Raw genomic sequence first — 18812 nt, forward strand, 5'->3', positions numbered from 1 at the left:
TTAAAAGATGTTTACTGCTATAAATTCCCTGTATATAAGGAATTAAAACTTTCTGCTGTTTTTAATAAGTAGGGGTATTTTTCTTCTGGCAATATAATTTTGTCTTCCATTGGATTTGTTTAAAATTATAACTGGCACTGTCGACTTATGTCATAATGTGTCTCATAGCTTACAGATATAATCCATAAAATATTTCGACTTATATGTACTAATGTTAGTTTAGTGATCATTGCAAAGTTGTCTTTTGTAAGTTAAATAAGCAGATGCTTCATATCTCATATCATATAATGAGTTAGTTTTGATTTGCCAGTAATTATACTTAATGGTTTATGTACAGATTTTTGTGGAGCACTTTTAATTTTAATCTTTAAGTCAAATAAATTGCTGTTTTCAGGAACCTTGTTCAGCAGTCTTGGGATATGGAAAGAAAATTGACAAGTCCATTAAAAAAGGCCTTTATTGGCTGCTACATATCATTGCAAAAGACTTTGATGCCTTAAATGAACGCATCCAAAGGGACACAACAGAACAGCGTGCTCTTGAAGAACAAGAGAAACGAGAAAGGGCTGAACGAGTGAGAAAATTACGAGAAGAGAGGCAAGTAGATTTATTTGTACCACAGCACTTGCAAAGTCAAGAACACCACAGCTTTATGAATAACTTTATAGTTTTGTCTATTCAGTTTCCTCTTGCTGTATGAAGATGTTAGGTAAGGTTTTTATTTCTCTGGATTTTTCTGTATACAAGTTTGGGTGATAGGGTTCTAATTTTCCTAGTGGTGTTATAACAATTAAATTTATTCCTTAGTTATTTATTATTTCCCAGAATTTGAAGATTTTTATCTCATCTTATGGGTAACATTGGGATAGTGGTTCTCAATCCGTGGGGTGATTTTGCTTCTCAGGACATTTGGCAATGTTTAGAGATATTTTTACTTGTCACATGGGGGTAGCTGGAGAGCTACTGGCATCTAGTGGGTGGAGGCCAGGGATGCTGCTCAATATCTTGTGATACACAGGACCATCTCCCACACAAAGAATTATTGGGCTCAATATTTCAATAGATTGAGAACCCCTTCTTTTTAGTCTAAGCAAAGATAGAAGGTAAGCTGTTAGTGGATCTGTCAACTGATGCAAACTCTGATCTTTGTCAGAAAGTAGATTAAATTTCAGTATCTCAGTGTTCTAAAATATGTTTTTAAAATTATTTTAAAAATATGGTGTTTGAAAGCAAACATTTAAATGGAATTTAGCAAACTGAATTAAAAAAAAGGATTATATAAATTCTACCACAGAATCATAATAATCTTAATGTGCAAGAAAGTACACAGATTTGATTAGAAGTTGAGTTTAGTACTTAATACCATGATTCAGCTTTCTTTCTCCACTGAATTGTTATGTGGTAGGGGAGGGGAGAAATGAAAATATTTATTTATTTATATAATATATATATAAATATATATATGTGTGTGTGTGTATATATATATATATATATATATATATATATATATATATATATATTTTTAGAGGTGGGGGTAGGGAGGGGCAGAGGGAAAGGGGGAGAGAGAATCTTAAGCACGCTCCACACCCAGCAAAGAGCCCAATGTGGGGCTGGATTTCACAACCCTGAGATTATGACCTGAGCTGAAATCAAGAGTCAGACACTTAACTGACTGGGCCACCCAGGCCCCTAAAATGAAAAGATTTTTAAGTGAGTTCCTGTAAGATACAAAGTTGTCTTCCGTGTATCTAAGTAATATTGGCCTCCAATGTGCTTTTAACATAGTTGTAGTCTGGTAGGCAAGAACCCACTAATTATCCTTGGTGATGCCTTTGTGAGATGCTTCCTTACACTGTTGAGGAAATCCTCTGATTACTGGTATCTTTCATTTAATTCAGAGATAGGACTTAAAGAAATATTTTTAGAGATAACTCTCCATCCCCCAGTGCTCAGTAATATGAGCAGATTATTCATCTAGGTCTTTCTTGATACCAGTGTGAGATTTTAGTAAATGTGAGAATCTTTGGTTTTCTCTATCCTAGTGTATCATATTTCCATGTTATAAAGCTCAGTACAACCAGTAATTCATGGGAGTATACCTTTTATTTTCTGAGGACTCTTTTGCTTTTCCTCCACTAAGAAAGCAAACAAAAATAACCAGAAAAATTGAGTTGGATAAAAGAAGTCTAATGTTAGTCATTTTTTTTTTCAAGTTTTTACCTTTTCCAGAAAGATATTCTAGATCATGTTATGGCAGGCTTTTCTATTATCCATTCCCCTTTCCTCCTTTCACCTAGCCATGTCACTTGTGGTCTGAGCCCTCTCCTGTTGAGCAAAGAGACTCTGTAATTAAAAGTGAATTGGCATTTAGAGACAAGTTATTAAAAAAAGAAAAAAAAACTAATTAAATCCAATTGAGTAGGTTCAGATATTTTTGAAAAACAGTAAAACATGCTGTTGTTGATAACCTGAAAATATTATGTCAGTACTAGATTACCTGAAATTGCTTAGTAATAAATGAATAACATTAAGAGCAATTACTGTCTTGTAGGTATGTTCATTTACACAGTGCTTTTACATACAGAGTGCTTTGTCTACACAACCTTATGAGGTAGATATTTTTATCCCCATTTATGGGAAAGCTGAAGCTTAAAGATCCAGGTAGAAGTCCAAGGTCACAGAGGTAATAAATCTAACCCTTGGCTTCCTGTGTTCAGAATGAATGGATATATCTTTCCATAATAGAGCATGATAAATGTCATAGTAATGAGCATTCATATTACCATACTTACAGCGTAGTTGCAGATCTACAATACTTTTTTGTCTTCGGCTACTTGTTTTAAAAAGAAACTTATTATTCTTCATGCCTGGGGCAATGTAAGCTATAAATAACAGTGATAGTAAGTGTTTCAGTAGTAACTAATGTGGAAATATTTATTTAATCTGAATGATATTGGGCAACTTAGTTTTATAATTTCTCTACTTTTACACAGCAATGATTGTTATCCAGCTCATTTGTGACATACAGCTTGACACAGCCCTGAAGAAGGGTGTTAACTAGAGGACTTACTTATTTGTCAACTTCAATGAGGATGGCATTTGTTTGGGAGGGTAATTAAGAAATTGATGAATATAAACCTTTGGGACATAGAAAATTAATTAACAAGCACCACTGACATTAAGAAGTCAGTCATAGGGAATGCTATTTTTGTTAGCATTTCTTTTTTTTATTTTTTTATTTTTTATTTTTTTATTTTTTTAAAGATTTTATTTATTTTTTGACAGAAACAGCAAGAGAGGGAACACAAGCATGGGGAGTGGGAGAGAGAGAAGCAGACCTCCTACTGAACAAGGAGCCCGATGTGGGGCTTGATCCCAGGACCCTGGGATCATGACCTGAGCCGAAGGCAGACGCTTAATGACTGAGCCACCCAGGCACCCCTCTTTTTTTTTTAATTCAAATGATCAACTATGGAATATTACTCAGCCGTAAAACATAATGAGAGCTTGCATTTGCAACAGCATGAATGGACCTAGAGGGTATTATGCTAAGTGAAATAAGTCAGACTGAGAAAGACAAATACCATATGATTTCAGTTATATGTGTAATTTAAAAAAAAAACAAATGAAAAACAAAGCAGAAACAGACCCATAAGCATGAGAACAAACTGATGGTTGCAGGGGGAAGGAGAGGTGGACAGGCAAAATGGGTGAAGGGAAGTGGGAGGTATATACTTCCAGTTATGGAATGAATAAGTCATGGGATGAAAAGTATAGCCCAGAGAATATTGTGATAGTGTTGTCTGGTGACAGTGGCTACACTCGTGAGCATAGCATAATGTATAGACTTGTCAGATCACTATGTTGTACTCCTGAAACTAATGTAATATTGTGTTTCAACTATACTTCAAATAAAAAGTTCAAATGATTAATCTTTACATGGGGCTTAGAGACCTATTATCTGCATTAGGATTTCTGAAAGTCTCTCCATAATTCAAAGCCATGTTCAGATGTTTAACTTACTCACTTTAATAGCCTTAAACCTATTACAAGTGTTCTTAAACATGGGTCAGCATTTTCTCATAAGGAATTCCAAATTTTTCTCTCAAACAATAGAGAACAAGGAGAACGAGCGCAGGCGGAACTGAATGGAACCAGCAGCCTAGCTGAGTTGGACCCTGAACCAATTATTGTTAATCCTTTCCAGCCAATAGCATCTGTCATCCTTGAGGTATGGATGGTGGCAAATGTAATTTTCATAACTTAAGTTATAAAGTTGGAAGTTGAGAAAGGAGGTAGGAAGAAGTGTTCACCAGAGATTATTTCTAAAAGAAATTAAATGGGAGAAATGGATTAAAGGCTTGCTGCTTTTTCTTCTTCTTAATGTTTGCTTTTTGATCTAATATAAAAAGGAAAGCTGACTTCTGAATTAACTGAGAATGAAAATGAAGATTGAATGTAGCAACTGTCATAGTTACTATCCTGATAAATCTTTTTTTGTCATATGATAGTAATGTATTTACTCATATGATAGTATTTCATATGATAGTAATGTATTTACTCTTACATTGTCTTTCTCCCTGTGTTGCTGTTACTATCCCTTTAAAGTAATATTAAATGCTTATGATGCATTTTAGAGTATGTAAATGATTTCCTAATTATTTTCCCAGGATATTTCAGAATGTTTGAAACTATAGTAAGTTCTTCTATATATGAATATAATTTATTTTAATTTTAATTGTCAGAAGTTTTACCAAAATTAATTTTTAGACTTTAATCACGAAGAAGTTAAGGGACTGTGTGTGTGTGTGTGTCTGTATATCTCTATCTTCGTTTTCATTTTCTACTGGTGTCCAGAGTTCGCACTGGCCTTTGCTTTAATTACCCTCAGCAGCCATGCCTCTTTAGAGGCAGAGCTTCCTAAATCTCCATTCACTTAGAGCTTAATGTGGCAGCTGGCTTGGTGGTCCCATCTGTATATTCTCCATTCCTCTTCCCCTGTCACTGCCTCCTTCCACACAGGTGCTCATCTGGAAAGGTGGATGATTGTTTCTTCCTTGGGGCTGCTGCTGAGGAGGGAGGCAGCTCCACAGGTAAGAAGATGATTGGATAGTTTTGGTATTGCTTTATTTTGCAGAGTAATTGGTAATATGAGATAGTTTGTCTTAAGTTGCTTAGATAACAGAAGGTTAATTGTATTTAATCTTTTTATTAACCCTACTACATTTACCTTAAGTATATGCTTTTCTAAGTATATTAAAGCTGTCTTAATAACTTGAGCTATTGATTTATCTCTATCCTATTAAATACTGTGGTTGCCAAGTTTTGTTGTATGTTCTTTAAAAAATGCTGATAGGAAAGAAATCAAGTTTGACTTTTCACTTTGAAACATGCATTTTCTCTATATTTGTAATAAAGCTCATCTTGTAAATGATGACTGATTATTTTATAGTACCATGGTTATAAGTTACTTAGAAGGCCTTAGTGCTTCTACCAACATTGTATTTTTCATGATATAAAGATATGAACAATAATGGTGTATAGCATAGTATACCTCATATTCAAAGTCCCTGAACTAATTAGTGGCATACAGAAAGTATAGTTATTGTGCTTTTAAACTATGTTAATTTTAAGAATATGATCAATAAAGAAATGAAAACAAATTACCTAAAGTCCCTTTTACCAAGCAAATTTTCCTTTCTTCACATAAAACTTCTCTTTTAAAATGTTTGCATTTTAGAGAAACACCCTACATTCCTTTGATTTTACCACAGTTAAAAAAAATGATGAGGTATTGTTTCCAGAATAGACAGACCAATCAATGGAACAGATAGTAACAAACTTAATTATGCATGAGGATTTAGTATAAGATAAAGGTGACATTTCAAATCTGAGAGAAAAAGGAGTTAGAATAATGGACAATTATTTGGAAAAAAGTAAAATTAATGAACAGTGTCTACCAAATTCAACTCTAGAAGACTTAATGTGTAAAAAAAGAAGACTTAAAAGTACTAGTACATAATATAGTTGAACATTTGTATATACTTGGAGGAGAACTTTCAAAGCAGGACAGTCAAGCCACAAATCATGAAGTGAAAAACCCCAATCTTATTATATTCAATTTTTAAACATCTGTTCTACAAAGTTAAAGCCAAAGAACAAACCCTAATGAAAAATACTTGAGACACATAAAACAAAAAAAGAACCCTTAAAAATTCTTATGAAAATAATGAGAATCTAATAGAAAAAAAAGGTTTTGAGTTACCATGGATAGGTCCCTAAAGAAAAAAATAAAAGTGGTACTAAGGTTACTTAATAGTTCATCTTCACTAGCAATAAAAAAATTAAATTGAATTAAACTAACACTGAGGTAAAAATATGTATTTATTAATTTGGCAGACATGTAAAAGACTGACGATGATATACAGGCATTGAAAAAGATATGGGGAAATGTCACTCTCCTAACCCTTTGCCTGGAGTGTAAATTGACTTTAGCTTTTCTGAAGAGTGGTGTGTAGTTAACTGTTGATCCAGTAGTTCTAGGAATTTATTCTAAAAACCTAATTCAATAATTGTATTTCTTAGAATGAAAAATTGAAAATAATTTGTCTCTTCATTAGGAGTTGGTAAATTAAGTTATGCTATAACCATTCAAAATGATAATATAATTGATGAAAGTAGTAATGGCTAATGCTTACAGCATTATATAACATATAGCTAACACTTTACTATGGGTCAGGTACTATTCTAAGCACTTCAGATATTCATTGACAAGGAAAGAAATATATATTCTTAAGGAAAAACTTTAATTCTTTTCTGTTTAAAAAACAAAGGCATAAATATGTATATGAAGAAAGAGACATTCAATCACATTTATGTATGTTTTTGGGTGGTGTATGTCTGTATGTGTGTGGGTAAGAAAAGAAAGACACCTCTTAGTGATTATGTGCCACACAGATCATTTCTTGATTGTGGAATTACTGGTAATATTTGTTTTCTTTCTTTGTACTATCTGTGTTTTCTGAAAGTTTACCAAACAGTATGCTTTAGTGATATATTCAACAAATAATTTTTTAATAGAAATATCACAGTGCCCTGAAGTTACAGAATGCTTTTGGATTATTTGATTTCTTCCTTAAAACTATCTTAGACAACTATTATATTAAAAATAATATATTTCATTTTTGTTAGAATGAAAGAAAACTTGAAAAAGAGAAAAAGAGACAAAATATGGAGAAAGACAGTGATGGCGGCCCCCTGAAACATAAAGTGGAGGATGAGCAAATAGAGACACAGAGCCAGATCAGTTACAGTAGCCAAAAAAACAATGACCTTGGAATAGTAGAAAATTATAAGGAGGCATTAACACAGCAGTTGGAGAATGAAGATGATACAGACCAGCGATCATCAGAATCAGGTGATAAATCTAGTTATTAAAAAAATACATTTATACATATATATAAAGACACAAAACTTAACAGTACGTGTCTCATTTGTCATGATTATTTTCACAAAAAATGTACTGTAATATTTTTTGTCTCCAAATGCAGTATTTTGTCATGGTTTTCTCATGGTTTTGAATTTCTCATTAGTGAATATGCTAACTTTTGTTTTTATTCATGATGCCTTAAAATATAGTCCTTTGTAATTTAAATGAATTTCAGCAGAAAGTTCTGTTTTCAGTTTTATTTCATAAATTTGGAATATAGCATAGTCCCAGGAATCCTTACACTGAGTTTAACCTTTAAGGCTTTTTTATGGGGTTTTGTTTTAAACTTCGTAATACTACAGTCAGCATCATTTCTTTTATTGACTTGCTATTTCTACAGAATGCAGACATGCTCAGTTGGACATTTTTAAAGTCAATAGCCATTTTCCTCTTATTTTAATATCATATAAAATCTTCAGTTCATAATTGCTTTTCTTTCTCTTAAGTGGCTATATGATTTAACAGGAAGTTCATGTCTTTGGTGTCAGAGAATCAGACAACCTCGGATAGAATCTAGATATTTATTACATTACATTGTATTGTTTTTCAGTCTTAGCTTCCTCATCTCTAAAATGGAGATAAGCATCATTTTTTTTCCCACAGGGCTTTAAGGTTACTTACAATAAAAATAACCCCACAGTGTTCCTAGTGCAGGGCCTGACACATGACCCAATAATCATTACTTCCTTGTAACTTCTAGTTAGCAGTATGGTTTCATTATATATGAGAATTTTTGTACAGTATCAGGAAGGTTATGAAAATAAGAATGTAATCCCTGAGGTTCAGATTAGCTAACATGGATGTTTTGCTGTATAAAAAAACTAGATTTGAAAGTTATAAATTGGGAAGGTAGGGCAGCATATTCATACCCATGTAGTTCTGTTAGCAGAGTTAAACAGAAAATAGATTTAAAGTGGCTTCTCAATATATTGAAAGAACTTTTGAACATTAATACTCTTTGTTAAAGAGCAAAAGATTTGTCAGATTGTTTGAAAATATAGTGTAGAAAGATCTAAGATAGTCAATCATATAACTATAATAATAATTAACATTTTATACCATAGAACATGGTTTCAGATATATTATTTAATGCAGGATTATGTTATTTAACATAACAATCCTAGGGTATATTATTCCCATTATTTTGAATAGGAAATCAGGGACTTGGAGAGATTGAGTTACTTGGTTAAGATCATATATCTCATCTGTGGCTGGGCTGAGAGCCCCCTTCATATCATCTGCCCGTTATCCTGTGTTCTTTTATGATCCTGAGCTATTCCCATCCTGAAATACCATATGGTTCTGGACTTTCTCTTTCCTTTCTCTCAGCTGTAAAGCTTAGGTTTTAATTGTAATATGTCTTTGTTTTTATCTGGAGTAAAATGTCTCAAATGACACAAGTAATTTATTTAGAAAGATAATGTGTTTCTAAACATGTTTATATTTCTCATTGCTTTGCAGATTTCATAGATGTTGGCTATTTCTCATATAACAGATAATTCCCATTTTATAAAATGTATTACATATATGTAAATTAAGTAGCTGGGATTGTCAATTAAAATATTTCAGTAACTTTGGTGTTTGGTTATTTAACTATTATGCTATACCGGTTTTCATTGTTAAAGTTTACATGTTAATGACATAGATGTCCTTAAATTGTTTATAAGTACTTAAGTGAGAATCTGTAGTTATTTTTTTTTTAGAAAGAACACAAATTAATTCTGCAGTCTCTAATAATGTGATTTTGGTTACATGTGTTTATATTAGGCATACATTGTCCAGGGGTTATTTCAGTGGGTAATGTGTTTAGATTTGATTGGGGTCTTTTTTCACATTTCAAAGAATTATTTTTGGACTGTTTATACCTAGAATCCATTCTATATATTCTACTGAGACAAATCAACATCTCTCCCCTTTCCCTCGGCCATTCTGAGTTTCATGAAAATCCCTGCAATTAGGCCATTATATTTACTTAATATGACATTCGGAAAAAATATAAGTTACTTTTGGAAAGGTGAACTTTTTTTTGTATTCTGAATAACCTGTCATAAAACTTAAAATACAGGCTTTTTGCTGTTTGTATCATATTCATTAATTATTTATTCAATAAGCAATCATTTAAAAAATTTACTCTTAGTAAAGGCAGATTCACATTTCATTACTGGTAACCATTTCCAAAGTTGAAGATGTAGTTTTATGGTAATGATCATATGAATATCTAGTTCCATTCTTTTTTATTATAGAAGTTTACATTTTCCCAGAGGCATATAGTTCCATGTTTATATTCTTTTAGATAACAGTAAAAAGAAAACTAAGAAACTAAGAATAAAAAGGAGTCACCGTGTAGAACCTGTTAATACAGATGACTCTGCTCCTAAGAGTCCAACACCACCCCCACCTCCTCCTCCTGGTGAGTAAATTGATATTGATACTGAATTTAGAAATACTGCTTTAAACAGTAAGGAAAAAGAAATTTTGTAATTTTATTCCATATGTTTATTATTTTGTGAATTTATGAAAAAGGCAGTTTTCTCTACTTTGTTCAAAATTTATCATTATGTATTTCCTTTTTTTAATAAAAAAAAAATGTTTTCTAAAAGTAAAAAATAGTATGTAAAATTAATAAGAACACTTTACCCAAGCACTTCCTAGAATGGATTCAAGTCCTACTTGAAATATCAGTACCCAGATTGCTAAAAGGAATTTAAATGTAATGAATGGATGGCTAATGTAAGTTTTTAAAAAGTTGGATCTTTCATCCTGAAAGTTATCATTTGAAAGCAAGATGTGTGAATTTTTCCAATATATTTCCAACATACATACTGACCTTCTAAGTTGTCATGAGGATTAAAAGGAATATTGCATGTAAAACACTGGGATGTGCTAATGGCTCAGTAATTGTGAGAAATTTCTGAGCACTAGGCACAGTACCTCACATACTGTAGGTGCTCAATAAATATCTAAATGTATATGTTTATAGTGTCCTTTTAGCCCTGTTAGAAGGCTTTAGGTGGTAACATTTTCCTTTGAGGATTATTTTAAGACTCCTTTCTAGTATATAATTTATTAGTAAACATTTATTTTAGCCTTTGCTAGGGGTTGGAATAGTAGCCTAAGGTAATTAATTTTTGATGGTGGTGAATGAAGATGCTTATATTTTTTACTAAAGATAAGTAAAAACTTAAAGCAGATGTTACCAGCCTATAATTACATTTTAAAATAAAAACTATTTCAAATGGCTTTGTGGCTATTCAGTACTGTGTCATTCAATATACATATATGACTTGACATCAAATATATACATTCTTGTCAAGGGAGGGATCCTCTCAACAGGCCTAAAGAGACATTGTTTAACAGTGTTTTAAAATGTTTTTCTTTTTCCTTAGTTGGCTGGGGAACCCCCAAAGTCACTAGACTTCCAAAACTTGAGCCTCTTGGTGAAACACGTCATAATGGTAATGCAAAAGGATCAGTTTTCAAATATACATATTACATCCACTTTTCTTTACCTCATTACTTCAACCAACTTTTATTTTTGGAAGCCTTTCGAATCCACAACCATCCTTTTTCATTATACTTCGCTTTTTTCATTTAATTTTTTTTATTCTTTAGTGCCTTTTGTCTCCATATAATTTGTTTACCTTGGACTACAGATGTAAAAATAATCATAGTTCATGTTTATCCATTATATATTTACGTAAATTGTTATGAAGAGTGAACAGGTATAAAGCAATTTAAATTAAATATGAGACATTACAATTATGCTTAGTGTTAAAAATAGCATTGTCCTATATGTGCTCAGTATACTCGGTGAAAATGCCACATAATTGTTCTTTGTTTCTAATAAGACCCAGCTGCTGAATATTAAAGTCAAGTAAAGATCAACACAGTTTATAAAATCAGAGACTAAATCAGCAAACCAAATAAAGTTCAGCTAAATAGAAAGTTACTAAAGGCTTACTGACTCAAGAAAACAGTTTTCTTTGGATGAAATTAACATAAGGTGTAGTCCAGCCAATATATGGCATTGGAACTCCACAGCTGGAAAACTAGAGAAAGGACAGTTGCGTATAAAGAACTGCCTGATAGAAAAGGCAGAAGTTCTGATTTCAGACCATCAGCCCAGGCTCTTTCAATAAAATGTTTCTAGAAGGCAAAAGGGTAATTATGTATATTGTAGCTCAATGAAGTTCTCCATCAAGAATATCCAATTCCCTTTTTGATGGCTCTGTTTACCTAATTTAGAACTTGGATTCCTAAGGAGACCCATTTACCACCAGGAAAGAAAGTCAGAAGTTTAACGTTTACAAAAGCATTATCATGTAACTTGAAATTATGTCAAACTTTATAAAATATTTTTATTCAAAAAGTACATTAATATAAATGACCCATTTGTTTTTCAGAAGAATGTAATGAAATACATCTTTCATAATCATTAGTGAAAATTAAAGGATTTTTTTTCATTTCTAAATAGAGAAAAGTTTGTTCTTAGAACATATGGGAATTACAGTGAAGTAACATCTCCGGTTGACTGACTTTACATCAGGATGTTTTTATTGACTGTAATATGTTAGTTCGTGTTTAATGATACTCAAATTGTGTATGTTAGAATACATTATCAGTTTAAATATTTACTGTGTTGTTAAAAAATTAGCAAAGTTAATATACATGTGTATGCATGTATATATTTATGTACACATATATAGAAAAATACTAATTTCTCATAAGACAGACATTTTTTCTCTTGCTGAATTTTAGGCATCCAAAAAGCAAAGTTTTTATATTTGACACCACCTAAAACATTGGTGATACCAAGATGAATAAGACATAAATTCTGCCTTTCTGCAGATCCTGGTCTAATAGAAAAGAGAATACTTGAGTTTACTGTAGTGTATGTGACAATTCACAATATACAGTAATAAGTTCTGTGGTGTGGAATTGGAGTACTGTGCACAAACTGCATGGACAGTTAGTGAAAGTGGTATTACAACTGGGTCTTCGAAGAAGGAGAAGTCAGTAAGCAAAAGAAACAGACCATTCAAAGGTAGAGGAGTGGGAAAGGGTGTTGCTTATTTGGAAAATAAAGTTCCTTGTGATTGAGGCTTAGGTTCATGTAGGTAGGGTGGGTAAGAAGGAGGACATTTGAAGTTACCGAGTTTTGAGACTGGAATTATGGCTTAGGGTCAGATTGTGAAGGGCCTCATATATATACATTAAGATGTCTGGACTTGCTGTAATTTTTCAAGAGACACTATACATTTTTGAGCGGGGAAGTAATGTTACTAGATGTGTTGGTTAGGAAAATAATTTTTGTCACAGTGAAAAGTACAGACTTGCTGGTGGCCACACTTGAGGTAAGGATCCCATCTAAGAGGCTGTTCTAGTAGTCACAGTGAGAAGTGAGGAATGGAAATTGGAATGGAGAGTAAAAAATGTATGCTGGAAATATCTTAGTGACTATAAAAAGTAATATTTGATGAATGAATGTATGGGCCAAGGGGAAGAGGAATAGAGGATTATTTACTCAAGCAGCTGGAAGGTTGGTGCTATCTCTGAGATTGAAAATACTTGAGGAAGGAAACCTGCTTTGGAGGTGTCTGTAGGCTTATCTATTTGGAAATGTCTCTTGGCCAATATAAGTAAGATTCAAGAGCTCAGGAGAAAAGAAGGGACTCAAGTGAATGGAGGGTGTGCAGATCTTTTTTTTTTTTAGTCGCCATCTCATGATAGGAATTCTTTGCCCATAATAAATGTGCTGTAATTTTACTGGATTAATGCAGGAGGGGATGATAGTTTCTTGTTTCTGAAGGAAATTTTGTAAAACGAGGAGAAAAGAAGTAATGGTAGTATTCAGGGGGAACGCAGTTAAGGACAGGTGGAAAAAGGTCGAAAATAGGTTGAGAAGGTCATTTTGTTTTGTTTGTGCTCACTTTCCTGTTTGTTTTTAAATTAGAACTTCTGAGAAAGAATTGTAATAAATTAGTTAAGTTCAAGTCCACCATATCCCAATATTTTAGTCAGTTTTCAGTATTAATCAATAAATGTAGCTTCCCAGAGCAGAGAAGAAAACACTATAACTTCACAAGTTTTAAAATATTTTTATCATTTTCTTCCCATAAATTTTAAGTCTAAATATACCTAACCTGGGTTAAAAAAGAAAAAAAAAGTACAATCAACTCTGTTTTCATTAATGCGGAAGAAAGCAGGTATAATTAAAATTTTGAATAAAAAACCTTAAGTTTGTTTTTAGAGTTTATCATGAGATCTTCATCGGAGATGCTGATAGCTGCCAATTTTATAATTGCATCCTCCTCTTTTCTCTAATTTTGTACATATTTCTTTGCATTTGGTGAATGGCAAGTAAGCAACAGATACATAATGAACTAGAGTAGTAATTAAAAGTTAACTGCAAGTGGCTTGGCACTTAAAATTTACTGGGATGAAAAACAATTTTTTATAGTCACACTGGGAATTTTTAAGGCAGATTCTTTCTTGTTCTTTGATAATTGACATTTGCTTTGATAGCAATTTGATTTTACTTTTCTAATACTATCTGTAATGCTTGCTCAGTTTAAGAGGTAAGGCATGCATTGAGAAAAGAGATGTAAAAAGAATACCTTTACTATATAAACACTCTCAACCCATACTTCATTAACATGTTATGTGTTATACATTATGAGAAATAAATCAAGGATTCTGTTAGCTAGAAATACCAAATGCACTAAAGAATATTTCTAATCTTAAAATGTGAATGAAGATAAAATTTTGTATGCAGTTTTTACTACCCTTCAATTTGATTTTTGAAAAGTTTGAAACTCTTTATAAAAATGTTTGTTAGCAATTAAGTTGGTTTATTATCAGTTAGTGCCCGATTATCAGTTGGGTACTAACATCGGCTTATATGCCCCACAGTTAAGACAATAAGAAACCTACTTTGTATAGAATGATTTTATTTTCTGGCAAAGAAATAATACAAAATCTTTACTGCAAAAATAAAATAATTTCCTGGGAGGGAAAAAGATAATTCTTGCTATGTGTATCTGATTTCTCTTTTTAGGAAGATACTTTTAAATTCTAGAAGTATAACACATTAGGAAGTATATTCATTCTGGTTTAATTTTGAGTTCTGTTATGTATTAAAATTCTCATTAATTCTGAATTTAAGAAGTTAGAGAAGTCATACTTAAAATTTGTCAAAAATGATTGTTTTAATTTAAATTATAACAATAATATAGCAATAATACTAACTGTATATTCTGTGTTCCTGGCATATTGTTAAACACTTTAAGTACTTTATGTCATTTTAATTCTCCTAAAAACCTTGTAAGATGGGCAGAGATACCCCATTTTGTGCAGGAGGAACTTATACTCCAAGGTCACATAGCTACTAAGTAGCAGTATCAGGATTTGAACTTAGGTCTGTCCAGCTTTGAAATCTATACTTTTAATTCATTATGTTACACTGTTACATCAAGATTTATTGCAGCTATTACTAGTTGCTTGGAATTTATAGTTGCTTGTAAAACCATTTTCTCCTAATACCTCTCTATATTTAAAGTGGTTTTCTTGTAGACAGCCTATAGTTGGATCATATTTTTTGCTTCACTCTGACAATCTCTATCTTTTAATTGTTGCAGTTGTACCATTCACATTCAAAATGATTTTTGGTATAGTTGAATTAATATCTACCATATCCATTACTGTTTTCTATTTGTTGCCCTCATTCTTTTTTTTTTTTTTTTAAGATTTTATTTATTTGAGAGAGAGAGAGAGAGAGAGAGAGAGCACAAGCAGGGGGAGGGGCAGGGGGAGAGGGAGAAGCAGGCTCCCCACAGAGCAGGTAGCCCGATGTAGGGCTCGATCCCAGGACCCCCGGATCATGACCTGAGCAAAAGGCAGATGCTTAAGGGACTGAGCCACCCAGGTGCCCTTGTTGCCCTCATTCTGTGTTCCTATTTTTGTCTTCCACTCTTTTTCTGCCTTTTGTGTGTGTGTGTGTGTGTGTGTGTGTGTGTGTGTTTTTTAAGATTTGTTTATTTTAGAGAGGGAGAAAAAAAGAAAGGGAACGGGGTGGGGAGAGGGGCAGAGGGAGAGAGAAAATCTCAAGCAGACCCCCTGCTGATGGCAGAGCCTGTTCCAGGGCTCCATCCCACAACCCTGAGATCATGACCTGAGCCGAAACCAAGAGTCGGGGACACTTAACTGACTGTGCCACCCGGGTGCCCCTGCCTTTTGTGGGTTTAATTGAGAATTTTATATGATTCCATTTTCTCTCCTTTCTTAGCATATCAGTTATCCTAATTTTTTTTTACTTTTTTTAGTGGCTGCTCTAGAGTTTGCAGTATACATTTTCATTAATCCAAGTCCACTTTCAAACAACACTATAAATTTAATGGGTAGTGCAAGTACCTAAAATAATGAAATAATCCTAATTCCTTTCTCTGTGTTCTTTGGTCATTGCTGTCATTCATTTGACTCATATATAAGCATGTATAAGTGTATATATGTATATATACATATTCATAAGATATATACCTTCATATATGTAATCAAACACATTGTTGCTATTAGTATTTTTGAACAAACTTATCTTTTTGATCAATTAAGAAGAAAAATACGTTTTCATTTGACTTATTTCTTCTTTGATACTTTTTCTTTCTTTATGTAGATCTGAGTTTCTGACCTATATTATTTTCCTTCTCTCTAAAGAACTTTTAACATTCCTTGCAAGGCAAATCTGCTCGCAATAAATTCCCTCAATTTTTGTTTGTTTGAAAAAAGTCTTTATTTTTCCTTTACTTTTGAAGGACAATTTTGCAGGGTACAGAATTCTAGGTTGGTGTTTTTGTTTGTTTGTTTGTTTTTTCTTCTCTGAGCACTTTAAATATTTCACTTTACTTTCTCCTTGTTTGCATGGTGTCTGAGGAAAAGTTGGACGTAATTCTTATCTTTGAGCCTCTGTTGGAAAGGTGTTTTTTTCCCCTCTGGTTTCTTTCAGGATTTTTCCTTTTCTTTGATTTTCTGTAGTTTGAAAATGATGTGCCTAGATAGAATTTGGCATTTATCCTGCTCAGTGTTCTCTGGATTCCTTGATCTGTGCTTTGATGTTTGACATTAATTTGGGGGAAATTCTTAGTCATTATTGCTTCAAATATTGTTTCTGTTCTTTTTTCTCTCTCTTCTTCTGGTATTCACATTACAAATAAGGTATGCCTTTTGTACTTGTCCCAAGCCCTTGGATATTCTTTTCTGTTTTTTTCCCCCCCAGTCTTTGTTCTCTTTGCTTTTCAGTTCCTGAGGATTTTATTGATCCATTCTCAAGCTCAGAGGTTCTTTCCTCAGTCGTGTCCAGTCTACTAATAAGCCCATCAAAGACATTCTTCATTTCTGTAGCAGTGGTTTTTTTTTTATCTCTAGCAGCTATTTTTTTTTTTTTTTTTGGTTCTTTCTTAGGATTTCCATCTCTCTGCTTACATTGCCATCTGTTCTTACATGCTGTCTACTTTATCCACTAAAGCTCTTAGCTTATTAATCATAGTTGTTTTAAATTCCTGGCCTGATAATTCCGACATTCCTGCCATATCTTCTGATGCTTGATCTGTCTCTTTGGATCTTGGGTTTTTTGCCCTTTTTGGAATGCCTTGTTTTTGTTTTGTTTTGTTTTATAGTCTGACATGGTGTACCAGGTGAAAGGAACTGCTGTAAATTGGCCATTAGTAATATGGTGGTGATGGGTGATGGAAGGAGAAGTGTTCCATATTTCTCTGATTAGATCTCAGTCTTTTACTGAGTCTCTGCCTCTGGACTCTGAACTTCACAAGGGTTTCTTAGTTTTATTTCGTCCCCATTAAGTGGACAAAATGGATAGTGCCAGCTGGAATTGGTGATTTCCTTCCCCAGGTCAGTTAGGGTTTGATGATACCATGGTAGGTTAGGCTCTAGTTAATTAGTTTCCCCTGAGGGCAGGCCTTGTTCCCCAGAACAGAGTGCTCTGGGGTATTTCAAAATGGTTTCTTTTTTTCCTCCCCTGCCAGAAGTGGGAGGGGGATTTTTCTTCAGTATTTATTGTGGGAATTTGTTCACATTCCTGGAGATAAATTTCACAATATCGCAGGGATTCTCTTATGACTTAGTCTCCTTGGAATTTTTAACTCTCCGATTTGTTCCTACTAAGCCTCCAGCAGTTCATGAAAGTTCAGGTTTTCCTACCAGGCAGTTTTCCTTCCTTTGGCAGTTTCCATTTATGAATATATGCTCTGGTAAACTGAAACTCCCTATATTTGCCTGTGTCCAGTATTGGGGCAGTGGTGTGTCTTGTGACCTCCCCTCTTATGGAAATGAGATGAGTTGTTGATTTTGTAGTCTGTTCAGCTTTTTACTTCTTGTTGGGGTGGAGTGGTGACCTCCAATCTCTTAAATGTGTTATGACTTTGTTAAATTAATATTTGTTAAGTAGGACCCCTGGATGCTAGATGGTAAGTCGTGGTTCAAAAAAAACCACAGTAGAAATTGAAATAGGAAAAGTTTATTACTCACAGGTCCTGGAGGAAGTATATGCCATACCTTGAGGGTTCCACAGGGGGAGATCAAGGCAGGGTGCAGGCAGAGAGCTGTAGAATCTGGGCCATATGCTAAGGCCAGACTGGTGAATTCAAAACAAAAAGAATGTAGTTTTGTAAGCTCCACCAGGGTCTTATCTAACAGAAGACCGTGGCAGGTGAGGGAGACTGTTGATCACAAAGGGCATTGGGTAAGTTATATCAGGAACTTACATTTACTTGTGACTTTGCAGCCTGTTTTCTAGGGCATGTGCTTATTTGCATGAAGGGCTAGTTAGCTAAACTCTCAAGATATGTGAAACTGGAACAGGCCTCTAATACATTTTCAACATATTTATTTCAAGTGATCCTAAAAATCTATGCTTCTAGAATAATTTTAAGGTAATAGGCTAGAAAATAATTACTTACTGAAGGTTTACATATGTTATTAAATTTAAGCCAATTTATAATAATTAAGGGACAGGAACTTATTATGAAATGTAAAATAAGACTTTCTTTGTTTCATATATGCCTTAAATCACTGAATTATAGTGAAGCATCATTGTAAATGATTACTACTTACCAGAAAACTAAGATAATTAATTAATTCTTTTCTCAAAATACCTACAAGTAATAACCATTGGATGAGAACACGGATGGTACAAATACTGACTTATCAGGGCCTTGGCAACAGGATCCATAGATTTTTGAATATTTGTTATTTGTTTTATTCTAATGTGAACATGTAATTGAAAATAAAAATAATATATATATTAGATACAGCT

The 18812-nt window shown here is 33.2% G+C and overlaps 1 protein-coding gene across 1 annotated transcript in view; it reads left to right on the forward strand.

The window, feature by feature from the left end:
• The window catches only part of ARL13B (ADP ribosylation factor like GTPase 13B), a 65259-nt gene that overhangs the window by 45924 nt on the left and 523 nt on the right, over window positions 1-18812 (forward strand). The window contains exons 5-9 of the mRNA XM_032406350.1: window positions 395-597; window positions 4117-4231; window positions 7192-7417; window positions 9783-9899; window positions 10876-10944. Coding sequence (XP_032262241.1) covers window positions 395-597; window positions 4117-4231; window positions 7192-7417; window positions 9783-9899; window positions 10876-10944 — 730 coding nt within the window. The remainder of the gene's footprint in view (window positions 1-394; window positions 598-4116; window positions 4232-7191; window positions 7418-9782; window positions 9900-10875; window positions 10945-18812) is intronic.

The sequence above is a fragment of the Phoca vitulina genome, unplaced genomic scaffold (genome assembly GCF_004348235.1).
Source record: "Phoca vitulina isolate PV1807 unplaced genomic scaffold, GSC_HSeal_1.0 scaffold8, whole genome shotgun sequence".
Taxonomy (NCBI): Eukaryota; Metazoa; Chordata; class Mammalia; order Carnivora; family Phocidae; genus Phoca; species Phoca vitulina.